A 26,665-nucleotide genomic window follows, 5' to 3' on the forward strand; every position below is an offset into this window, starting at 1 on the left:
ATGTTGGTACATGCTTTCTTGCTGAAGAAAGCAGCCAAAACCCAGATCATCCACAGAGAATACTCTGACCACTCCACAGGTTGGTTTGATATCTGTGAAAGTTTTAAGATTTCATACTAATCATCTTCCTGCTTCTCAGACATACAGTTTTTTCATAAAGCTAGAACCCGTGAAACCTGCTTTAAAAGCTCATTTTGTCTGAAGGGACTAAGGGAACAGGAACAGATGGGATAGACTGCAGAAGTGGCAGAGGGTAAGGATGGCAACACAGGAGTTATCTTCCCTGATCTGCTTCCTGCTCCGAAAAGCCTTTCCACTTCTCAGTGGCAGGTACAGGATGTGAGGAGTTGCATGAGAAATCAGAGTTCTATCATGCTTATTTGACTTTCTCCTATTATTGGATTTCAGATTCTTATGATTTTGCCTAACCTGTTGTAAAAACGGCAGCACAGCATCGTCTGACCTCCTCTAACTTCAGGAGGGGGAGCACAGAGAATCACCATCAGTATCAGCCCAAAGCTGATTCCTATGAAATGGAGGTCAGACATACTTCCACCTTCCAACCTCTTTACCAGTTCTGACATCAGCCGTCCCTCCCACAGCACTCTCTACTTCTCCACTAGCTTCAATAATTCATTGCAGTGGCCACACAGAACTCATAGACCATACTCACAGTTATGGAGTTTATTAGGGAAGTAACAGGTTACAATTCAGGATCAGTTTTTCAATCAGGACAACCTCTTCTCAGCAGTACCTGCAGGCAGGCCTCTCTCTGGACCTCAGTCACTCGACCCCTTGGCCTCTCAGCCCCTTGGCCTGGCCTCAGCCCTGCTCGGGCAAGTGTTACAGAGCTCTTTTGCTCCACCAGTAAGTGCCCAGAGGTACCCCACTCTGCCAATAAGCTGCGGCCCAAAGGTGCTCAGCTCTCTGGCTCTGTGGGTTGACAAGCCTAGCTCTGCCAATAAGTACCCAGAGGCACCCCACTCTGCCAGCAAGCCTCCTGCCCGAAGGCACTTAGCTTTCTCGCTCCATGGTCTGGAAAGCCCACTATGCTGTCTCCTGCCAGTCTACTGGTTCTGCTGCCTCTGCTGCTGCTGTGTCCCTGCCAGTGCTTCTCGCCATCTTGCACCGTCTCCAGTGTTACAGCTCTCTCTCTGTCTGCTGGGTCTAGGAGGTTCTCAGCACAGGGATCCTGGGTCCAAAGGATGCACTCTGCTCCTAGCTCTTCTTTCTTGGTGGTAGTAAGGTACCCCCTTTCTGCTTTCTGCCTCTGGGATGGCTCATTTTAAGCCTAGCAGGATGGCAAAACCGACCAATCTCCTTATTAGGGTTCCATACACCTTATTTGCATGGCACCATCTCTACAAGGGTGCCATGCACCTTATTTGCATTATTATCAAACTGTCTAATCCCCTTGGTGGGCCACAAACACCTTATTTGCATAGTCCCACCCAATCATTTGGTGGGAGTTATAAGACCATGGCAAGAAAAGCCATATAAAAGTGCTCCATCGCATCGCATGTGTGTTAGTAGACTTTGAGCTTCTTGAGGACAGGACAAAGCATTAGACATCTTTATATTACCTGGAAGGTACAACAACCTCAACAACAGTAAAATCGTAGTTAACCTGTGCTGCTCAACCTTTTTGCTATCATGGTACGTTTAGAAAGTACTAGTGTTTATATCACAAGGAGTTCTAGCTACCAAGTACTTACTTATATTATTCTATATGACTCTTGTAGAAATTATAAAATTAGTGTCCCTTTCTGAAGATACTTTACTGCCATCTGTTGGAAAATTACTGTAATAAAAATACAGATCTATAATGACTATGAGATGAACGGTGCTCCCCACCCCCACATTGTTCAGTGTACAGCCTTCTCAGCTGTACATGTAGCCCTGAGACCACCCCAGGAGCCCACTTGGCCACGCTGTGAGTTGAGGGAATCAATATTTCAGCAAACCTCAACTCATGAAGGCACACCAGTGCGTCTTGGAAAACCACATACCGTGCTAAGGACTGAAGCCTCACAGTAACTCAGTGAAATGGAATTCTTATAAACCTAGTTTTTCAGAGGAGCGAACTGAGGCATAGAGAGTTAAACTGGTCCGGGGTCACACATCTATCAGGTGGCAGTGTTTACAACAACCTGTAAGTGACTTTGTATTTAGGCAGTCAGACTGCTGTTAAAAAAAGAAAGAAAAAAAAAATCATATGAAGTCAATAATAGAAATTGATGTTTATTTAATATACGATTTGCAAATCAGGTAACATTTCGACTAGAGAGTCAAAAATGTTCCGAAGATGAGAAGGACATCTAAAATGCTAATAGCACACCTTATCAGCATTTCCATGAAAAAGGGCAGGAACAGAACTGATAAACAATTTGTGGTCAGGAAGAATTTCATACAGCCTTGTCTTGAAGAACAATGAAAATAGTCAGTGGTTTACCCTAAAACATAGCTCCCAGTCTGACCTTTGGAGCCTCTGTTCCCTGAAACTGACAGAATTCTTCAAAAGAACGCAATGCCTGAGGCAAAACGGTCTTACTAGTTTATCTAGATCATTGTTTGACTCAAAGCTAACTTTTAGAAAACCAGTTTCGATGCTCAAGGTTCAAAAGGACACCTAAGGGCAAATGCCTGGGTGGGTCACCCCACTCCATGGACCCAGAAATCTGGGTTCCAGGAGAATTAAAACGGTTTCTCACTATAGCACCTAGGATCTAAACCACAGCAATATACTCCTCTGGCAAAAAACAAACCAGTTGTTTTCAAGTTGATTCCAACTCATCGTTGCCCCATGTGTCTGCTCACATGTATAGGGTTTCCAGTGACTGGCTTTTCAGAAGTAGATTGCCAGACCTTTCTTCCAAGGTGGCTGTGGGTGGATTCTAACTGCTGACCTTTTGGTTAGCAGCCTAGCACTTAACTGTTTGTGATACCGGGGTATGTCTCACCTCCGACAAACTTCCGTTAAACCGTGTAGGATGCTGCAGTTTCCAAGCCCTATTGCTATTTCTATCCCAGCCCACTGAATCGATTCCGACTCATAGCTACCCTGTGAGAGCTGCCCCATAGGGTTTCCAAGGCTGTAATCTTTATGGCAGCAGACTGCTGCATCTTTCTCCTGTGGAGCAGCTGGTGGGTTCGAACTGCTGACCTTTCAGTTAGTAGCCGAGCACTTAACCACTGTGCCACTGGGGTTCCTGTGAATCTATAGCTACAGTCTTCTTCGGTTTTGGCAAAGGAAAAAGGAATTTGCGCTTCCTTTGACCAGTTCTTGTTTCTGTTAAGTGCTGTCCCTTCTCTATATTTCAGAACAACCTCTGGTCCTCTTCCCACCTCTACTTAACTGCTACCGACTATGTGGCTTGATCTGTTCTCTCACTCTTCTAGATCCCCTCCCTCTGCTAAGGCTACGAGGACTACCCCGCCTTCCTTCTGTGCCTGTTCCTTTCTTTAATCCGACTGCTTTTTGAATCCTTAATTACTGTTCTCCCCTCCAACATTGTTTCTCATTTTCTCTCCAAATTATCTTACTTACTATCCGATTTAGAAGGAAAGCGCCTCAGGGCAGGGATTGCCTTGTTATGTTGTGAAGCAGTGTCTGAAGTGCTCCATAAATTAGCATCTGTAGGGAGTTTTCTACATACTAATTATTATTATTGAAATACAAAAATGCTTTCTGAGCCATGAGGAAGCATCCTAGGAGATTAGTCTAATTGCCTGTACATGTTTTTTAAAAAAGAAGAAAAGCCTCTCTTCCTGCCTGAGTGAGCTATCAGAGGCTCAGAACTGTAGCCAAAATCCCTGGACTCAGTCTGAACTTTTGTTTCAATACTTTTATATTAATTCAGAGAACCATGTTTGGAAGACAGTAAAATAAGGTCCCGTTGGCCATGTGGACCCATTCAGACTGTTTATGCTGGCCACAAAGGAAGGGATGGCCCTAGAGCCTGCATTTGGTTTGCTTTGGCCCAGAATCTATTATTAGTGGCATTTATGGTTAGAGTCCACAAGATTCGTTTCTGAGGGAGGTTTAAAGTAAAATTTCATTTATATTATGTTTATGTAGATGTTTACTGCCAGAGTGAATCAATATTGTTATTAGCATTTTATGATGCAAATGGAGAGGCTTTTAAGACTTGTTGAATTTTAATGTAGACATATATGTCAGAAGGACTCATTTATGAAACTATTGATCCTTTCCAATACTTGCCTGGAGAATATACCTACAAGAGTGGTTAGTGAGACAATTTCTGTCTGTCTGTATAATAACTTGCTTTAAAAATCTTTACATTAGAACTTGTTGATCTGACTTAAATATTTCTCATTTTCCTGAATATGAGATTTTTTTGTGTGTGTGCTGGTTTCCCCAGATGAATATGAGATTTAATAATTATAGCTTGATTAACAATTTAGTGAACATCCCTTAATGAAAGAAATGCTAGTCATAATAAACTGAAATGACTTTAAAATGATCAATTGAAGTTACCTGTAAATCTGAGATAGAAAATAGCAGAACTTTTTCAAAGAAAATAAGCCTTTTTATCACTCATGTGAGTGTCTATGTCTGAGGAGACAGTATGATGACATGGCCCTATTGTGTTGTCCAACTGTGTATGGTCATAACTGACACACTGGTTATGTTCAAGATGGAGCCACTGAACATTTTACTTTCTGCAGTATACCTTCCTCACCCTAAGACACAGTCTCTCTAAAGCCAGATTGCTGTTAGTGATACTTGGCTTTTGATGATAAATACAGAGTACGTTGAATCTGAAAACAAGCCCTGCTCATTTTTAGATAGTTAACTGCTTTGGAGACTAGATTATTTTCTTTCGCCAGGGTACACAGTGGTATCTTGTTGCTCTGGTGGAAGCAGTTGGACACTTTGTACCTTTATGGAAGTTAACCTTCTAGAGATACACCCCCAGTATGCTGGATAGAGTTATAGGATTCAAGCTGCAGAAGAGCTGGGGGGTCATCTAGTCCGGTGGTTCTCAAGTCTGGCTGCACATGAGCATATCCTGGGGAACTTTTTTAGAAAACACCAGTCCCGGGGCTGCACCTCCTCAGTTGGGGAAACTGAGGCCCAAGAGGGAAATTGTTTGTGGCAACACACACTTAGGTGCTGTGTAAAATCATAGCATTAGGTGGCAATGACATTATTCCCAGATCCTAGGTGAAATGCTCTTGTTTTGAAATGAGCAGTTTTTAAATTAGCTCAGGAGCAGTGCAGAAGACAACGTGGGGCTGCCTGACACTGCCATTGGCTTTGAAGTATCTTCCCTGTAATAAAACTGAGCGTGACACGGCCACCTTCCGTGCCTTCCGTGTGTTGTTCATATTAAGGAGACACTTCACTGTCAGTTGTGAAAAAACCAAAGTGTCAATCTGGCTACATGGTAAGCGCACCCCCTACCCAAGCCAGGGCTTATTAATTCAATTTATGTGTGGGTAAAGCTTTTTAATTGAAGCTTTAATTTTACCTAGTAGACAGAAGGGAGTGGCTAAGCTCTTTTAATTAAGTCCTTATTAAATCAGTTTTCCGTGAAGATAGCGAGTTTTCATTTTCAAACATGGATACTTTAAAAATTTTAGATAAGGGGATGGAGAACAGCAGTCAGTCGTCATTTCCTTCACATTTTGATTTTGGGGAGTAGGGGAAGGAAGAAGTCTAAATATCATCACCAACATTTGCTTAGAAACTGCAGTGTGTGTCAGGGGCCCAGGGGAGCTTTTTGTTAGGTTCTGGAAATGGAGAGGTTTAGCCCATGCCTTGGAAAAGTTTGTTATTTATTTAGAGTGTGTGTGTGTGTGTGTGTGTGTGTGTGTGTGTGTGTCTTTAGGACCTCTTGACACTGGTTTATATATATATTTTCATATGAATTTTAATAAATATACCCTAATCATAATTGCCATTTTAATAAATGTCATTTTGTAAGAACGCAAACAACTAAGTCAAAATATATTTTAATATATATGAGTATGTGTGTTTCTCTGTTAATACGCAGTGTGTCTGTTGTGAATGGGTGTATATAGCATGTATAAGTTGGGGAGTGATATCCAAATGAGGGCACAGACAAAAAGTACTACCTCACAGACAATTGTGAGATTGGGAAGTGCTTAGCACAGTGGCTGGCACATAGTAAATACTCAGTAGTCTCATCTACATATTTATTAGCATTAGGTGGCAGTGAATTCAGAGGAAAAACAGGACTGTGTGTTGGGATGATCAGGGAACCAGAAAAGTATATTTAAATAATGCATATTGCTTCTCTTTTGTTTTCTAAATTTAAAATATCTTTTGTTTAAGACTTGAATTGCTGATAGCTTTGGAAAGTATTATATAAATACACATTAATGATATGGTATCTTTTTTTTCAGGAACTTTATATTGCCGTAGGAATATCCGGAGCCATCCAACATTTAGCTGGGATGAAAGACAGCAAGGTAACTAACTATACACAACAATAATGAGGGTTAAGCGGAAAAGTTTTCATTTTAAAAAATTTGAGTTTCACTATGTGTTTTCCATGTAGTTACACAGTGTAGTTGGACCACTGACCTTAACACAGATCTGGGAACTGAAAGAAATAGAGGCCACTGTTCACTGCCTGAGAACGTACCTACCGTCAGTCGGAGAGGTGGTGCTGTGTCAGGGAAGGAGGCCTGACCCTGAATCCCAGCTTCACCTCTAGCTAACTGCATGGCATGTTCTGTCTGCACCTCAGTTTCTTCAGCTGCCTGATGTGGGTGTTCAGTCATGATCTCTAAGGTCCCTTTCAGCTCTGACAGTCTGTGGGTAAAAGATGTGGGCCATAAACAACTTTGATGAGGTTCTGACCATCTAACTGGTTTATGAGGTCCTTCTCCCTGATGATCTCTCTGTCTGCTTCACCCTGGTCCCCTGACACTCCCACCCTCAATGATCCAAGAAGAAGGATCATTCTTCTTGGGTTGTTACCAAAGCATGACCGGTACATTTTGGGTTGGAACATCAAGACATCTTAATATCTCGGTAATTGTCAAAAATACAGTGGATAGGAGGAAACACTTGATTTTAACGTGCTACTTGGGCTATATCTGGAAGTCCGGTGTAATGACTCTGAATATATATTACTGAATATGACACATTAATTCATGCATAACAGTGTACAGTTTGAATTATGAACTTAGTCCTTCATGAAGTCAGAGATGCCTCTGACACTGCTGCATTTATCCATTCAGGTGGAAGCTTGATATGAAAGGTAATAAAACTTTTAACAGGTTTAACTTCTAACTTGAAGAAATGCATGCACTACCTCCTTGTAGCCTCTAAATGAACTGGCCCAAAACCAGTCAGATTTCACAGTTGGATGGCAGGTTTCTTTACTGAGCTATGAAAACAGCAATGCCAAAGGGGAAAATGTTATTGCTGCATTAAAGTAAAAAAAAAAAAAGAACCTCCAGTACCAGCAGCCTTAAAATATATTTTTAGCAGAACCAGTTAAAACATATCTAGAATTCTGCTTCTCTGAAATAGAAGCTTCTACCTGCCAAGAAGATCCTGGTGAAAAATTTTATCCCATGCCAACAGAGATAGATTGGGGGAGGGAAGGACTAGATAGTATGTGTTAAAGCAAATAGGGAACAGTTTAAGTAAGGAGACCAGTGTTGGGGGATAATCCATTAGAATAAGCTTGAGCCAAGACTTTGTTCCTCCATCCTCTTTATTAAGCATGGTCCTTGTATTAGATGCTCAGGATGCTTACATGAAAAAGACATTGCCCCTGCCCTCGCTGTTTTATGTGGGACACGGAATAATCTCCAACTGTAATTTTGGAAACCCTGGTGGCATAGTGGTTAAGAGCTATGGCTGATAACCGAATGGTTGACAGTTTGAATCCACCAGATGCTCCTTGGAAACTCTGTGGGACAGTTCTACTCTTTCCTATAGGGTTGCTATGAGTTGGAATCGACTCTGTGGCAACGGGTTTGGTTTTTTTGGTTAAGCTGTAAAATGGGCTATAGAGTAATTGCTTGAAGTCTGATAGTTGCATTGCTTACAAGCTGCAATTTTAGTTAACATTGTGGTATAGTGGAAAGAATGCAAGACTGGATTGTTGTATCAAATGCGTCAATGTAAATGAAAGCACTTTTTGAACTATATACATATTAATATGGTTGGATACAATCCATGGGTTTAAAAATATAAAGAGGAAGAACATGAGCCATAATGAGATAATTAGGAGAGCTCTAGGGTACAAGCAAGACTTGATTGTGATTATTTACAGTTTATAATCAGGAATATTATTTTAGTAATCTGAAAAACAAATACCTTAGTGGTTCTTTGCCCCACAGTTATGCACTGTTTCTTTAAAATTAACTTTTATATAGTGAAATGAAAATGCTTTCAGATGATTATACTGTCAGGTGTTTGACTAGGTGGCCTCCAGGAGAATCATTAACCATCATTAATTAAATAAATCTCTGATAGGAGCTGTGAAGCAGGCTGCACATTCCCAGAAGAGAACCACCTCAGTGCAAATCAGTGCCTGTGATTCAAAACATTTGTTCTTATGACTGCATTTGAGGCTCCTGTTTGAGGCCATTGTTTACTGTCTCTATTCATGGTGTGTTATACATATGGCATGTTTCTCTGGATTGACAGTTATTCACTGTGCTCCATTCTCAGATATTCTGGAATATTCTGCCCCTGCGAGAAAAGTACACATATGTCGTGTGGCCTATATTTTAAGTCAGAATATTTCCAAAATAGTTTCCAAACATGTTTCAGCTATTTTCATGAGATACAGTAACAGGCAGGTAGAAACTTAATTTTACTTCTAGATATTTCTCTAATTTTACTTTAATTGAAATTTTGTGAGAAGCATCTCTGGGGAATGCCAAACTATTTGTAATATATAAATAAGTCCGATGTTAATAAAAGAATGATTGGTGAACACAGCACCTTTTTGAGTGATTATTTCTCCTTATTCTGTTAATAAGCTGTTGTTATATCTTTAACATTAAAAAAAATTATAGGAGAGAAGAGAAACTTTTTGCTTGTTTTATTACATACGTTTGCTGCATACATAAGGACTTAAAATCTTTCATTTTAAAGTTCTCCTTTACTAACAGGCTGACTTGATAGCTTATATATATATTCTCAGAACAGACAAAGGATAGTGTATTCTTAGAATAGCTTATATATTCTTAGAACAGACAAAGGATAATAATTTTAAAACAATAAGTGATATGGAATATATGGAGACAGAAATAGTTTGAGGTACAAAGGTTGTGAATTGGGGTGGATTTGTTACATTTTTATCTAAAATCAAACATATTTTTTCATAAGTCAAAGAAGAACTTTTAGAAAAAATAATGATTTTAGAAAAAAGTTTGGCAGTTCCTAAAAAAAATTAAACATAGAATTACCATATGACCCAGCAATTCCACTCATAGGTATATACCCAAAAGAATTGAAAGCAGGGACTGAAACAGATGGTTGTGTACCAGAATTGCAGCATTAGTCATAATAGCCAAAAAGTGGAAATAACCCAAATGTCCATCAACAAATGGATAAACAAAATATAGTATATACACACAATGGACTGTTATTCAACCATAAAAGGGAATGAAGTTCTGAAACATGCTGTGACTTGCATGAACCTTGAAAACATTATGCTAAGTGAAATAAGCCAGACACAAAACAGCAAATATTAGTAGTTAATAACTCAGCTGCTAACCCAAAGGTCGACAGTTGGAATCCACCAGCTGCTGCTTGAAAGCCTTATGGGGCGGTTCTACTCTGTCGTATAGGGTCACTGTGAGTCAGAATCAACTCGAAGGCAGCGGGTTTGGGTTTTTTGTTGTTATTGTTGTGGTTATAGTAAATATCTAGAATAGGCAAATACATAGAGACAAAGTAAATTAGAAGTTACGTGGGCTGGAGGAAGGGAGGGTAGGAAGTTATTGCTTAATGGGCAGAGAGTTTGTGGTAATGAAAAGGTTTTGGAAATCAATAGTGATGGTTGCACAACATTGTGAATATAATTAATACCACTGAATTGTATACTTAAAAATGGTTAAAATGGAAAATTTTATGTTATATATATTTTACCACAGTAAAAAAAATAATGATTTTAAAACCTTTTCAATACTGAGATGAGCTGGGGGTAGGGGTGGGAGATAATTTTGTTATGTTCCAACCCAGAAATTTCTAATAAATTTACAGTATTGGCACACATACACCAAATGAATCTTACTTGGTAGGTATTTTTAAGAGTATCATTTGTTGTAAGGAGAGTTAAAATAGAACCATTAATCTATGTGGTATGATTTCTTGATAAAGGCTAACTCTTTTAATTAATGTATTTTTTATTTCATAGACCATTGTAGCCATTAACAAAGACCCAGAAGCTCCAATTTTCCAAGTGGCAGATTATGGAATAGTTGCAGATTTATTTAAGGTAAGCTGGCCTTGAAAGAGATGGCTGTTACCTAGATCATCATCGAAGAACCACTCAGAGTTGGTCAGGAATGAAGCTATTATAGTAAATCATTGTGTGTATGTGTGTGTATGTGTCTGTGTCTGCCTGTGTATGTATATATACTATTAATATATGTACACAATTTTGACCTACTTAAAGTGAAGTTACCCTAATAGATACACGCTGTTTATAGAGCATTCTAACTTTCCCCTTAAGCAAGAATCCAAATTGCCTTTGAAAGATCCATATGGCTCTTGGCAACTCCTGCGCTCTGTTAGTATACAGTGTGAAGTGACTCAATTAATTACAACCTAGAATTGTATTTGGCGGGTACCTTAATGAAATTCACATCAAACCCCCTCATTCAGGAATCTGCCAAGGATGCTGTAGCTTCTCAGGGGAAGAGTGGGGTCTTGAGTCCAGCTTATTTGATTCAACAAGTATGCTTGCTTGCTGTGTTTGAGAGTTTAAGGACTTCCCAACATGATGAGTGTAGGAGAGAGCACTTATTTCCCACTTCTTAAACTCTCCACTTTTTAGGTGTTCTTTCTGTCCTGCCACTGCCCTTGTATTTCTCCATGGGAGAAATGGTTTATTTGATTAGAGATATTGATGAGCACCTTATATGTATTTGGCCCCATTTAAAGGTCACAGTTCATACATGGCTTGGCCTCTTCCCCGCTCCCCCCTCCCCCCACCGGGCCTGCCTATAAGCTTCTCGATTACCTTGTGGAGAAATCACTCATACAAGAATTGACACTCGAAAACTATCTAGTCCGGGGAGCAGTGGGTTTGCTGGAGTGAGGATCCTCCTCACATAGAACCACTACAAGGGCCTGCGGGCCTCAGTGGAGAGACTACAGCCTGAGAACAGAGCCAGGATGGTCCCCTCAGCAAGAGGATTGGCCCATTACTGTGACTTCACCAGCACTGTACATACCTGATCCGGATGAACTTGTGAGCTGTACTTTGAGAGCACATCTGCACTCCGAAGGCTGTGTTCATGCTCAGAGAAGGGTGGAAGGAGAACCTCCAGCTGCTCAGTAATGGCCCAGCCTGCTTGTAGGGACTAGGGTGGGGCTGGTGCCCTGGGTCAGCGTAGAACGTCTTTCCCTTTAGGAGGCTAGGTCTTGCCTTGGGAAGAATATTGCCTCTTTCAGTGAACTTGAGATCCTATATCTGAAATTTGGGGTTCAGGTAGGTCAGGTGCTCCTGTTCCCTGACCCAAGTATATAAGAACAAACAGTAATGGCAATCGTTTGGCTACTAAGATGTCCCAGTGCAAGGGGAAGCTGGTGTGAAAAAGAGAAATTTTTGTATCTCTATACAAGGTTAACTGTGTTCAAGTAGCAAGCATTTAGTTCCAGTGAGGTTAGGATAGAGGGGTAAAGATTCTTTTTATCTAAAAGTGAAATTAAATACTTGCTCAGTGGCAACAGTGTACCATGTTGACATGTTTGTACACAGGCATCTACTGTAGTTGTCTCTTCTCCCTCAAGAGAATATATTAATAATTTATAAGTAATTTTGTTTATTTTACAGGGTGTTTGTCTACATTGCTTTGTGTACTGTGTATTTCCAGCTCATGGCGGGGCTTACAAATAAAATGATAGAGCAGTGAACAATTGGAAACTTGTAATGTGTGTCCAGTGGACCACCTGCCTTGGGGGAGGAGCATCTCTGTAGTAATTACTGATGGGATGGTGTCTCACAACACACATGGTGCCTCCTGCTGTAAGGGCAGCTCCCAGGTTTGGGTGTGTGCGCGCGTGCGAGTGTGTGTGTACTTAAAGAGGTATCTTGGTAGGAGTCCTAAGAGAGCAGAAGTGGAAAGGGACCTCAGAACTCATCCAGCCAGCTGATTTCCAACCTGAGGTTCTCAAGCTAGTTTTGGTGTTTTAAGACCCCGCTGTTGAGAGACCGTAGACTGTAGAGAGACCATTTGGACTATGACATCACGTTTCTTTGCTTTTAGCTAGAAGTAAATGAAGGCAGTGACTGTCTCATGCTGCTTAGAAATTATATATGTCTTTGATTAATACAGCGGGAAAAAAAGTTAATTAAATGCAGTTTGGGAAAAAACTAATAAAAAATTGTGAAAATTTTATTTAAAATACTGGTGGTGGTGTAGCTTCCCATTTCTTACTACATGAGTAACAAACAACAAACCACGTACATTCTTTGTAAGTTGTCTGTGTCCCAGAGAAATGTGATCGAGGGAAATTACTCAGCAGGTTATTGGCACAACTATTCTCTCATCACTCTGCCTTTCTAGCTCGTAAGATAGCAGCCATGTCGTTCATCACTACTCTCATCCCTTAGATGAAGTGCAGTAAAAAGAACCACACCTTTTGACGGACTCTAGGAAACTAGACAATACCCATCAAACCATTTTCTCAGCTGAAATCGGAACTAGGGAGCTGTTACTCTGACACACACGGAGTCGCCTTGAGTTGGAATTGACCCAACGGCAACTCGTAAAAGATGAATGTTACAACAATGCAGACGGACTGGATGATTTAATGAGTATGCTTCTCACTGGGGCCGCCCCTCTCTTTTAAAATCCAATGCTTGAAGGTATAACAACATTTTAAAATACAATTATATTTGTGACAAATTATGAATGAGAATTAATTAGCATTATCTGTTTTGAATTAAAATCTTAAATAAAGGAAATATAAGTCAAATAATAGCTGTACAAAAAGGACTTTTTTTACACTAAATTTTTTGTGTAAAAATTTTAAATTGTAATCTGTATCACATTACAAGTATATATAGTTATAGACTAATAATTCTGTAGGGGATATTTTACTCACCACATTTAATCATGTCTGGAGTGAAAATATATAGGCATTTTACTCTGTAATGTTTATTGTTTCACTTCACCTTTCAACAATCATATGAGCTAGTTAGAAAAAATTTTTTAGTTTTTTTCTTTATGTAACAAATAAACCAAAAAAAACCAAACCCATTGCCATCGAGTCAATTCCGACTCATAGCAACCCTATAGGACAGAGTAGACCTGCCCCCTAGGGTTTCCAAGGAGTGGCTGGTGAATTCGAACTGTCGACCTTTTGGTTAGCAGCCAAGCTCTTAACCACTGTGCCACCAGGGCTCCATGTAGCAAATAAGTGCAGTGATTAAGAGCTTTAGTTCAAATTCTGCCTTAGCTACATACTAGTTAAATTATCTTGGTTATTTAATCTCTGAACATCAGCATTTAATCTGAGAACATTATTCATAAGTAATACAAATATTATACTACCTACCTTACAAGGTTGTAATGAAGATTAATGAGATTATACTATACCTAGTACAGTTAGTGATAAATATTAGCCTACCTGTTTGTCTGTATTTCTTTCCTTCCAGGTGCATAGTGGGTGCTCAATAAATGGTAACCGGAGTTAGAGCGATAGGGCACCACTTGTCTGTTTTTGTTTTTTTTTTAAATAACTTTACTGAGATATAATTTACATACCATAAAATTCATTCTTTTAAAATGTGCGATTCAGTGTTTTAAGAATGTTCAGAGAGTCGTGCAAACATCACTGTCTAATTCTAGAACATTTTCATCACGCCAAAAACCATACCTATTAGCCATCACTCCCCATTCCCTTCTCCCCTCTGCCCCTGGCAAACACTAACCTGCTTTCTGTCTCTAGATTTGCCTCCTCTGGACATTTCATATAAATAGAATCATACAACACGTGGTGTTTTATAACTATCTTCTTTCACTTAGCATTGTAGCCCATATCAGTACTTCATTCCTTTTTATTGTAGACTAATATTCCATTGTATGCATATCATTATTTATTCATTTATCAGTTGATGGGCATTGGATTATTTAATGCTGCTATGAAAATTCACATCCCAATTTTTGTGTGAACATATGTTTTCAAATCTCTTGGGTTTAGAAATAGGAGTGTAATTGCTGGGTCACATGGTAACTCTGTGTTTAGCATTTTGTAGAACTGCCAGATTGTTTTCCAAAGTGGCTGTACCATTTTACATTCCCACCAACAATATATGAGGGCTTCAATTTCTCCACGTCCTCTCCAACACTTGTTATTGTCTGTCTTTTTGATTATAGCCATCCTAGTGGGGATGAAGTGGTATTTCATTGTGGTTTTAATTTACATTTCCCTAATGGCTAATGATGTTGAACATCTTTTCATATGCTTATTGACCATTTATATCTTCTTTAGGGAAATGTCTATTCCAATCATTTGCCCATTTTTCAACTGAGTTATGTCTTTTTATTGTTGTTGTAAGAGTTCTTTATATATTCTGGATACATGTTCCTTATCAGGTATATGATCTGCAAATATTTTCTTTCATTTTGTGGGTTGTCATTTCATTTTCTTGGTAGTGTCCTTTGGAGCAGAAAAGTTTTTAATTTTGATGAAGCCTAATTTATCTATTTTTTCTTTTGTTGCTTGTGATGATTTAGGTGTCATATCTAAGAAACCATTACCTAATACAAGGCCACAAAAGCTTACTCCTATTTTTTCTTCTAAGAGTTTCATAGTTTTATCTCTTACATTTAGGTCTATGATCCATTTTGAGTTAATTTTTGTATGTGGTGTGAGGTGTAAGGGTCCAACTAATCTCTTCCAGCCCATGAACATGTACTGTCTTTCCATTTATTTAGCTCTTATTTAATTTCTTTCAGTGATCTCTTGTAGTTTTCAGTGTACAAATCTCGGACTTCTTTTGGATGGTATTATAAATGGAATTGTGTTCTTAATTTCATTTTTGGATTGTTCATTGGTAGTATATAGTAATACAATTGAATTTTTATATTGATCTTGTATCCTGCAACCTTACTGAATTTGTTTATTAGTTCTAATTGTGTGTGTGTGTGTGTGTGTGTGTGTGTGTGTGTATTCCTTAGGATTTGCTATATGCAAAACCATCTCATCTGTGAATAGAGATAGTTTTACTTCTTTTCCAACCTGGATGCCTTTTATACGTTTTTCTTTCCTAATTGCCCTAACTAAAATCTCCAGTACAGTGTTGAATAGAAGTGGTGTGAGTTGACATCCTTGTTTCTGATCTTAGGGGGGCAATATTCATTGCTTCGCCATTAAGTATGTTGTTACGTTAGCTGTGAGTTTTGCATAGACGCCTTTTATCAGATTGAGGAAGTTCTTTCTCTTCTATTCTTAGATTGTTGAGTGTTTTTACCACCTAACTTTTTAAACCCTCTTTTTCACCTCTCCCCAACACAGCTATTGTCTAGAGTCCTAATCTCATTACTATCTCTGTAACCTGCATTGTATATCTCTGCCTCCTCATTTTTTATCCAGAATCCTTTTCTTTTCCATGTTGATGATCTGGATTTTCCTAATCCACGCTTAACCCTCCTTCCTTAGAACTTCTGAATTTGGAGCATTTAATACTATTCTTCTCCTACCCAATGTGTAAGATGAACAGGTTTTTGATTGGCTGATTCGTAGGCCTGTGTCTCTGCTCCACAATTAGGGCTGGGAACTCTGTGGGTGGGAATCAGGCTTGAACATCGCTGTCTCCCATGTAGTTAACTCTGAGGAAGTACTAAGTAAATGAGTGAAACATAGTTATAACTGTATTGTGATTCATAATCACAGTGTGTCTGTTTTTAAACTTACATTCACTCTCCTTTGGTCTTACTGAATAGGGAGCTACCTCTGCTCTCTGTTATAGCTAAAATAGAGTAGAAACGTGGATCTTTCAGTATGCCAAGGCCGTCAGATACTCTGTGAACCTGAGTTGGTGTTGTCTTCTCCCTTCTCCCTAATACGGCATTGTGTGGGGTGCTGGGAAAGTCCGAGGTTGGTCTAGTGAAAAGGATATAGTTGATGGAGAGAGCCCCTTAAACTTTTTTTTTTTCTTTTTTTTTTTTTGGTAGTGCGGCAGGGGGGACATTCTGTAAGGACTTTGAAAAATTGTATGTTTTAATTTTGATCAAAGAGTCTATAGAAGAATCCTGATCAAAAGGGGAAAATGCAGAACAGAATTTCAAATTCTGGACTTTCTGGAGCCATGGAGGCTGGATGAGCTCCTGAAACTACTGCCCTGAAATTATTTTTAAACCTTAGACCAAAAATATCGCCTGAAGTCTGCCTTGAGCATTATGCTCTTTTAAGAACTGTCTATATGGGATCAAATTGACAACAGCAACTCCAAAGATTAGACAGGAACCTTAGGGGGAGGTGAGTTTATCTTAGTGAGGGAGGAACAACTCAGAAAAGGCGGGTGAGAATGGTTGCACAACTCCGAGAATGTAATCAATGTCACTGAATTTTACATGTAGAAACTGTTAAAGTGGTGTATGTTTTGCTGTGACTATTCTCAACAACAACAATAGTATAAATAATTATTTTAAAAAAATTGTACGTTCTAAACCAAATTAATGTTGGACTTCCTAGAGAAAGAAGTTGGGCTCTAGCCTGTTTTTCCTGAGCCACACAGGTCCCACGTGAGGCTCATTTAGCATGTGGTCCTTGTGGCTGCCATGAGCTCATGGTCTCTCCACTGAGGAAAGCTGCGGAAGTGGTGGCAGCACTTACTGCTGCCCCTGAGCTAATGCCTGCTGGCTCCGTGGTAAACATGGGCCTTTTAATAAGCTGGAGACAAAGTGACATTCGGAAGAAACAACATGTCAACAATTTCCTTAATAAATTTTGTACGAACACATTATTTCCACCTAATGGAAATGTAGCTCTCTTAAATAATTGAGAGGCTGTACTCAACAGTGGCAAGTTCAGCTGGGATCTCTCTGAGCTAGGGCAGCCGAGCCCCTTGAAAGACTGGGTAATTGATATTTTACACAAGTGGCCGGGCTAGTTTTCAGGTGGGCCCTGTGTGACATCCCCCTGCAGTCAAAAAGCAGCTCCATACTGGAAGCTCTGGTTGCAGACGCTCAACGGCCAAGATAGTAATGAATCCTTTTTAAAATTGGGGCCAACTCGGTCAGTTTCCCCTCTCTGTGGTTTCTTACTGTGCCCACTGACCAGCCACTGCATTAGCACTGAAGACCTTGATTTTAATAAAGGGCGATGATTTTGAGTGTTCAGCATGCAGCTCATTTTTATGTTTATGTGATAGTAACACATACTGAGGAAGCAACCAAAATGTTTGTGAAACTAATGAATGAACGAACAAATGAATAATCAATGAGAGAAGAAGTGTTAGAGGAGGTTGACAGGAGTCATGTCTTAAGTTAAAGACTTTGGTGTGGACTTTGGAGAAAAGGCAGGAATGAAGTAAGGGAGGGAATGCTGGGGAAAACATGAAGATAAAAAATACGTGTTACTCTCAACACAGACAAGAAAAATTAGACTTCCTGTTTTCTCTGGTGCCTTCCTAAGGTTTGTGGTTGTGTCAGAACAGCCTCAGAGGCAGTGAGTGGGCTCTTGGCTCTGCCAGCCCTCTGTCCAGGGTGGTCTTTCCCTCAGAACGTTTGCAGTCTCCCCATGGGTGGGAGGAGAGACTGCAGGAGAGCGGGAGTTCCGTAGCAGAGTAGAGGGACACTTTGTGCTTCAGCAGTGACTTTGCATTGTGTTTTGGCCTCTGTGTACTCGTTAAGGAGCCCTGGCGGCGCAGTGGTTAAGAGCTTGGCTGCTAACCAAAAGGTCGACAGTTGGAATCCACCGGCCGTTCCTTGGAATCCCTACGGGGCTGTTTTGCTCTGTCCTACGTGGTCACTATGAGTCGGAATCGACTTGACGGCAAGGGGTGAGGTTTTTGGTTTGGTACTTGTTAAGGGGTTATGACCATGATCACAGTGAAGGCTCAAGTTGGTTAATTACTTTTTTTTTTTTTTTTTTAATTTGCAGGTAGTTCCTGAAATGACTGAGCTATTGAAGAAAAAATGAATAATGACCATGTCTTAAGAAGGAAAACTGTCAAAGTATTCAGCTGGAATCATGGAAATTCATGGATATTCTAACACGTATTGGAGAACTTGGAGAGCTAAATTCTCATAATTCGGGGGAAAAAAATCTAAGACATACCAGAATGCTTTTTTATGGGACTGTTATATTTCTTTTTAATTATTTTTGGTTCCAAACAATTATTTTTTGAAATTTTCTAATTCTGTAATAAAATATATAATAAAGCCTTTCCACCGCTTTAAAACTATCACCAGAAATATGCCTATCTTCTTAAAGAGAAAAAATTAAAGAACAGGAGTAAAAATTATTCTTTTTGCCTGTCTTGTTCATGGAGGGCTCTATGTTGTAGGAGAAATTGTAAAGATGAATGTTCCCGCCAGCCTAATCAACCTAATCTAATTGTGGAATGGCCTATCTCAGAAAAGAATGGAACTGGATCAGCAAATTCAGAGGTAAAAAGCATGGCCACAAAGCGTGGATATTATTTTAAACCTACTCCAGTTTTCAGAAAGCCATGGCTAATGTGACAGAAGCAGACCTGATTTGAACCTGAACCTGCGGAATTCATTTAGTTACCTAAAGTGAAATTTAATTTTCCATTCAATTTTAAGGTTTTGTCAGTTTGTAAGAATTTGTGTCTGTAAAGGAGAAGGTGTGGGGATGGAGTGCATGTTTTGGGACAGTATGGCCTCTTTGCAAACAGAGAGTTTGATATGTTATAAATGTGTAAAATCCCACTCAGTGAATGCTTTGGCTGTCCTCTTGCCCTCCTGATCTATTCCTCGTCTCCCTTTGGGCTCCCTTGGAAAGGCAGCCAGGCATGTGAGTCAGTGCACGCTGTGGTTACTCTGGCACGCACACTCTGTAGGGCACGGCCGAGGTCCAGGTGTCACAGGGACTGCAGGCTGGGGTGGTGCAGGCCCAAGAACAGAGGCTGCTGAGGCTCGGCCAGGCCTGTGGGAAGGCATGGGCAGGTGTCTGGGCTCATAGAAAGGCCAGGAGTCAGAAGGGAGGATGAAGAGAACTTCCACGATGGAGCAGATCTGCACAATTGGAGTAGTGACCAGGACAAGGAAAATGACAGGGAAGGGATGGGAAGTGACCAGTGATAAATGAGGGACGGCAGCAGAGGGGACCAGCCAGTCCCTTGGTGTGGCCAGCCTGGGGTCCTTCCTCTGCGTCTGCTGACGAAATTGATCACTTTTTGGTTTGCATCACAATCACTTGTCAAACACTTTTAGAAGTTAAGTGTCTGTGGCTTTTCAACCTTCTTTTAATAATGTGAAAGGAGAGCAGTAAAATGATGCTCCTTTGCAAGTGGTGTCATTTTACCACACTGTTAGAATCCTAGAACGTCAGAGTTGAGACATTCAACTGTCTGGGCCAGCCCCTTGTACAGATAGGGATACTGAGGCACAGAGATGAAGGAGGTAAAGCGACTTGCCGAAAGCCCCATGGCTTGAATCACCCTTGTGAAACTTCCGTATCTTGTTGCTGTCTTTGAGGCTCTTCCCAAGGGGCCTCACCTTGTTCGGGGCCTTTGCTACCTACCTCTCATCTCTTGGACACTGTTTTGGGGGCAGGAGAAGGCAAAGGTGGCAGCTACAGAGGCACTCCCAGTAGAGGGTGTGCTGCCTCAGGAGGGCATCCCAGCTGGTGTGTGGCTCCTTACCTCAGGGTTGAACTAGCTGGTCTTTCTTCCTTTTGCTCCCTCCTGCCATGGCTGCCCTGTCCCAGCCCCAAACAACTGTTCACTTAAGTAATGTTGACTTGGTATAACTATGGACCACCATCTCTGCTAGACCCTGAGGGCATACGGAGCTAGAGGTGCAGACAGCCCCATATTTCTCCAGGGACGCACATCATGCTAACATAATAATAATAGCATTAAGTATAGATAGCACTCATTATATGCCAGGCACTGTTCTAACACTTTACCACATATTAAATTCCTTCAGTCCTCACTACACCCCATAAGGTAAAAAAAAACAAAAAACAAAAACCTGTTGCATTGATTCTGTGTGTGTGTCAGAGTAGAACTGTGCATAGGGTTTTCAATGGCTGTGACCTTTCGGAAGTAGATCACCAGGCCTTCTGAGGCATCTCTGGGTGGATTCAAATTGCCAACCTTTCGTTGAGTAGCTGACCAGTTAACCATTTGTGCTACCCAGGGACTCCCACCCCATGAGTTAGATGCTATTATTATCCCCATTTTACAGATGAGGAAATTGAGGCACAAAGAAGTCACATAACTTGCCCAAATTCAGACAGCTTATAAATGAGAGGCAGGATTTGAAACCAGGCAGTCTGGCTCCAGAGCTGTGGCTTGAGTCCGTGATCTTCACCTCAGTTCAAGGAAGAGGGGGACTCACTGCCCAGCAACCTCAGGTAAGGGCACTAAGCGCTTCCTGCCATGTGGGCGGGACAATGGTTGAGGAGAGATGGTTTCCTGAACTTGTCTCTCCAACAGAATCTTACTCAACTCAAAACCCTCTCGGAGTACCCATGTAGGATTTACCTTAAGAAGTCAGTTGCATAAGGTGGGGGCAAATTGTTGAAATGAAGCTATTATCTATGCTGGAAGGTGCAATCTGATGTACCCCTTTTGTCTGTATGTTTTTATTGGAAACAAGCTGTTAGTTCCTAATACTGCCCCAGTGTCTGGCCTCAGGACCCAGAGTAGTAGCACTGAAAGCAATGTGGGGGCAAAGTGTTCGGGGTAGCTTTCTTGTGTGTGTCCTGCTTTTCACCCTAGTTTCTTCAGGTCTTTAGTTAACCTAAAGAATCCCCTGAGGATCTGGTGGCTGGTTACCCTCTGGCAGAACAGAGTCCCTGAGAGATCAGAAATGCGTATAAAGAAAGACAGCCCTGTGAAGGCAGAGCTGAACAGGTCCCTGGGGCCCTCTAAGTCAAGCAGACTATGACCGCACTTCGTGGACTGAGGCCCAGGAGGGCCCTGGCCTCACATGTCAGCAGTTGAGTGGGGACAGAGTCCACCTCTTCCTTTGGTCCCATACTTTTCTCAGCAATACTACAGGGAACACGCCTGTTGGGTTCACTGGCTCACCAGCTGTGCTGTGTGGGACTCTGAAGAAAACACCTAAAAGTCTGGCCCAGCCACTGCCCTAAAGTAGTTTGTGGTCTTAACAAGGGAAACAGTATCCTGCCAGGTTCTGACAATACAGGCTGTTTAAGGGGCAACCGCTGCCCTCAAGGATTTTGCAGCTGCTAGGAAAGATGAATGGAGACACAAGTGATTATAAAAGCAAACTATGTACTGAGTGGCCCAGAGAGGGCTGCCTCTGTGGGGCATTCGTGGTCACTTCTTGGGGTAAAACAATTGGCTTCAAGTTGACTATGACTCATGGCAACCCCATGTGAGTCAGAGTAGAACTGAGCTCCCTAGAGTTTTCAATGGTCTTTCTTCTGAGGAGCCTCTGGGTACACTCAAACCTCCAAACTTTTGGTTATCAGCCAAAGCTGTTAACCATTTGAATCACCCAGGGACTCCCCTCAGAGGGTAGAGGCTTTGAATTTAGCATGAGGGGCACAAATGGAAACAGATCAGCACTTGAATGAATGCTTGAGGCAGTAAGTGGAAACAGGTCAGGTTGTAGAAGACACTAACTGACAGGCTGAGGAGTTTGGCCTTTTTTCCCATAGGTCAGTGGTTCGCAAGCTTTGCCCCCAAATTGTTAGGTGCTGTCAAGTCGATTCCAACTCATAGAAACCCTATGTACAACAGAATGAAACACTGCCTGGTCCTGTGCCATCCTCACAATCGTTGCTATGCTTGAGCCCATTGTTGCAGCCACTGTATCCATCTTGTTGAGGGTCTTCCTCTTTTTCACTGACCCTCTACTTTACCAAGCATGATGTCCTTCTCCAGGGACTGGTCCCTCCTGATAACATGTCCAAAGTACATGAGACAAAGTCTTGCCATCCTCGCTTCTAAGGAACACTCTGGCTGTACTTCTTCCAAGACAGATTTGTTGGTTCTTCTGGCAGTTGGTGGTATATTCAAAATACTTCACCAATACCATATTTCAAAGGAATCAATTCTTATTTTTCATTGTCCTGCTTTCGCATGCACATGAGGCTATTGAAAATACCATGGCTTGGGTCAGGCACACCTTAATCCTCAAAGTGACATCTTTGCTTTTTAACACTTTAAAGAGGTCTGTTGCAACAGATTTGCCCAAAGCAATACATCGTTTGAATTCTTGATTGCTGCTTCCACGGGCATTGATTGTGGATCTAAGTAAAATGAAATCCTTGACAACTTCAATATTTTCTCCATTACTGGTTCAGTTGTGAGGATTTTTGTTTTCTTTATATTGAGGTGTAATCCATATTGAAGGCTGAAGTCTTTGATCTTCATCAGTAAGTGCTTCAAATCCTCTTCACCTTTAGCAAGCAAGGTTATGTCATCTGCATATCAGAGGTTGTTAATGAGCCTTCCTCCAATCCTGATGCTGCGTTCTTCATATAGTCCAGTTTCTCGGTTTATTTGCTCAGCATACAGACTGAATAAATATGGTGAAAGGGTACAACACTGATGCACATCTTTCCTGATGTTAAACCACACGGTATCCCCTTGTTCTGTCTGAACAACTGCCTCTTGGTCTATGTTCAGGTTCCTCATGAGCACAATTAAGTGTTCTGGAATTCCCGTTCTTCGCAATGTTATCCATAATTTGTTATGATCCACACAGTCGAATGTCTTTGCATAGTCGATAAAACACAGGTAAACATCTTTCAGGTATTCTCTGCTTTCAGCCAAGATCCATCTGAGATCAGCAATGATATCCTGATTCCATGTCTTCTTCTGAACCTCGCTTGAATTTCTGGCAGTTCCCTGTCGATGTACTGCTGCAACAGTTTTTAAATTATTTTCAGCAAAATTTTACTTGTGTGTGATATTAATGATATTGTTCAATAATCCCCACATTCTGTTGGATCACTTTTCTTTGGAATGGGCACAAATATGGATCTCTTCCAGTCGGTTGGCCAGGTAGCTGTCTTCCAAATTTCTTGGAATAGATGAATGAGCGCTTCCAGTGTTGCATCCGTTTGCTGAAACAACTCAGTTGGTATTCAGTCAATTCTGGAGGCTGGTTTTTCACCAGTGCCTTCAGTACAGCTTGGACCTCTTCCTTCAGTACCATTGGTTCTTGATCATATGCTACTTCCTGAAATGGTTGAAGGTCGACCAATTCTTTTTGTTACAGTGACTCTGTGTATTCCTTCCATCTTCTTTTGATGTTTCCTGTGTTGTTTAGTACTTTCCCCCTAGAATCCTTCAATATTGCAACTTGAGGCTTGAATTTTTTCTTCTGTTCTTTCAGCTTGAGAAATGCCAAGCGTGTTCTTCCCTTTTGGTTTTCTAACTCCAGGTCTTTGCACATTTCATTTTAATATTTTACTTTGCCTTCTTGAGCTGCCCTTTGAAATCTTCTGTTCAACTCTTTTACTTCATCATTTCTTCCATTCACTTTAGCTATACTATGTTCAAGAGCAAGTTTCAGAGTCTCTTCTGACATCCATTTTGGTCTTTTCTTTCTCTCCTGTCTTTTTAATGATCTTTTGCTTTCTTCATGTATTATGTCCTTGATGTCATCCCACAACTCATCTGGTCTTCGATCATTAGTGTTCAATGCCTCAAATCTATTCTTGAGATGGCTTCTAAATTCAGGTGGGATATACTCAAGGTTGTTCTTTGGCTCTTGTGTTTTAATTTTCTTCAGCTTAAACCTTAACTTGCATATGAGGAATTGATGGTCTGTTCCGCAGTCAGCCCCTGGCCGTGTTCTGACTGATGATTCTGAGCTTCTCCATCGTCTCTTTCCACGGATGTAGTTGATTTGATTCCTGTGTATTCCATCCAGCAAAGTCTACATGTATAGTCACTGTTTATGTTGTTGAAAAAAGGTATTTTGCAATGACGAAGTCATTGGTCTTGCAAAATTCTATCAGGTGATCTCCAGTGTTGTTTCTATCATCAAGGCCATATTCTCCAAACTACCAATCCTTCTTTGTTTCCGACTTTTGCATTCCAATCACCAGTGATTATCAATGCATCTTGATTGTATGTTTGATCAATTTCAGACTGCAGGAGTTGGTAAAAATCTTTAATTTCTTCATCTTTGGCATTAGTGGCTGGTGCATAAATTTGAATAATAGTCATATTAAATGGTCCTCCTTGTAGGCATATGGATATTATCCTGTCGCTGACACCATTGTACTTCAGGATAGATCTTGAAGTGTTTGTTCTTTCTGATGATGAATGCAACGCCATTCCTCTTCTATTTGTCATTCCTGGTGTAGTAGACCATATGATTGTCCCATTCAAAATGGCCAATACCAGTCTGTTTTGCCCCACAGTAACACTGCCATTTCAGGAGCTGGACCAGGATGGCACCATGAAAGTCATATCATAGAGGTCTTTTCCTGACTTCCAGAAAATAATTAATCAGTACTTTCCCCAGTCTTAAGTTGTTCTCACATACTTTCCCCTAAAACTTTGGTGGCTGCTACCCCTTGTGGTCTTGGGAATGTGAACAGGTTCCGAAGTGAATGGATGAGTAGCAACTGGATATTAACAAAAAAGCCACTGGCCATTCACAGCTTTTGTTTTGTTTTATGAACGTAGGGAGTTGTGACTTGTTGAATACTTACAAATACTTTCTGCGGGTTGATAAATTCTTCCTTGTTTGTATCGTTTGTATGGGAGTTAAATATGTCAGTGTATGGAGAGCATTCCACAAAGGGCAGCAGGACCTCTGGGGCCCTACCACCTGAACATGTTGTGAGAAGCACGCTCCTGGCCACGGGGAGCCATTGACAGTTTTTGAGGAAGACATGTAACCTAACCTGGAGGAAGGACCTAACCTGGTGGAGTGTTCAGGTCGGATGGAGGGAGGAGGAGAAGATGGAAGCGATTAGGAGGCTGTTGCAGGAATCCTCTGGCCTGACGCCTCGGATGGGTTTGGCTGAAAGCTCTTTGGTTACAAAACGGGCCCCTGGGGACTGTGGAAATGGGTCCAGTGCTGTGGGTGAGGCTGGCAGAGAGCAGGGCTTTTCCTCCCAAGATGGTGAGGGAGCCACGCTGTCGGCAGAGCCTGGGCGTGTCTGTACTGGGCTGGAGAGCTTGAAACCCCAGCCATAAGTGCTCTTTCTGAAAGGAATGGTCAGCTTGGCCGCATTTCACGCTATCTCTCACTAGAGGTTTTTGTTTGGGTCTACATAAAAGCGGGCTGAAGAGGCTGGGACACCCAGAGAACACTATTGATCATAACAGATGGATTTGGTTAGCTGTTGCCGAGCTAAAGAAGGCTTAACTGATAACCTTGTAAAAAGCCCATATAGGGTTAAATACTGCCTTAATTTCCTATAGTCCTAGTTTTTTTATTTTTTTTAATCTTTCTTTATGGGGAGCCCAAATGAGGAAGAGTTACTGCTAATCCTTGGGTTGTAAAGCACTTCTATGTATGTTAACCCCATCAGGGGGAAAAATATAGGGACCACTGAAGATATCAGGCTCTTAGGAGATGAGGCTCCTTGCCACAGGTCACAAAGCACGTGGTGGTGGTGGTTTTTAGGTGGCCATCAAGTCAGTTCCGACTCATAGCGACCCTATGTACAACAGAATGAAACACTGCCCGGTTCTGTGCCAAATTTTGGAAAATATTACTTAATAAGAACTTAGTTTGGTTCACTGGTAGAATTCTTGCCTTCCATGCAGGAGACCAGGTCGGATTCCTAGCAGATGGACCTCATGCAGAGCCACCACCTGTCAGTGGAGGCTTTCATGTTGCTATGATACTGAACAGGTTTCAGTGGAGTTTCCAGACAGAGAAGAACCAGGAAGAAAGGCCTGGTGATCTACTTCTGAAAAAAATCAGCAAATGAAAACCCTATGGATCATAACAGTCTGATCCTGTTGTATATGGGGGCACCATGAGTTGGGGTCAGCAAGAAGGCAGATAATAACAAATGTGCCAGGTGCCTTATATATTCTCTAATACAATAATCACTGAAGTGGGCATCATTACCCCTACTTTCTGGCTGAGGAAATGAGAGAAAAATGACCAGAGGCACAGTCAGTGAGATGCAGAGCCTGAGCTGAAACCCAGGTCTGGAGAGCTTAGCCTTGCCCTACACTGTGCTGCCTCCTGGCAGCCTCCAGCTTCTCCAGGACTCTATCCTCTGGTTTGCATTGCCTGAAGATAGCAAGCTGCCATTAGAAGCACAGAGCATTGATGGAATTAGGGCGTGCATGGGAAGTAAGTGGGTGCTTACATCCTG

General features: G+C 41.2%; 1 protein-coding gene across 2 annotated transcripts in view; it reads left to right on the top strand.

The window, feature by feature from the left end:
• ETFA (electron transfer flavoprotein subunit alpha) overlaps positions 1-18,735 on the top strand; it is a 79,948-nt gene extending 61,213 nt beyond the window's left edge. Inside the window, exons 10-13 of one of the 2 annotated variants that reach the window (XR_002823787.1) lie at positions 6,394-6,459; positions 10,380-10,460; positions 12,804-13,058; positions 18,302-18,735. Coding sequence is in view for 1 of the 2 variants with exons in the window: in XM_004374770.3 (XP_004374827.1) it covers positions 6,394-6,459; positions 10,380-10,460; positions 18,302-18,340 (186 nt within the window). In the remaining variant the exon portion in view is untranslated. The remainder of the gene's footprint in view (positions 1-6,393; positions 6,460-10,379; positions 10,461-12,803; positions 13,059-18,301) is intronic. The other variant, XM_004374770.3, reaches the window with a different exon arrangement.
• The last annotated feature ends 7,930 nt before the right edge of the window (positions 18,736-26,665 follow it).

Source organism: Trichechus manatus, unplaced genomic scaffold (genome assembly GCF_000243295.1).
Source record: "Trichechus manatus latirostris isolate Lorelei unplaced genomic scaffold, TriManLat1.0 scaffold00030, whole genome shotgun sequence".
In the NCBI taxonomy this organism is placed as follows: domain Eukaryota; kingdom Metazoa; phylum Chordata; class Mammalia; order Sirenia; family Trichechidae; genus Trichechus; species Trichechus manatus.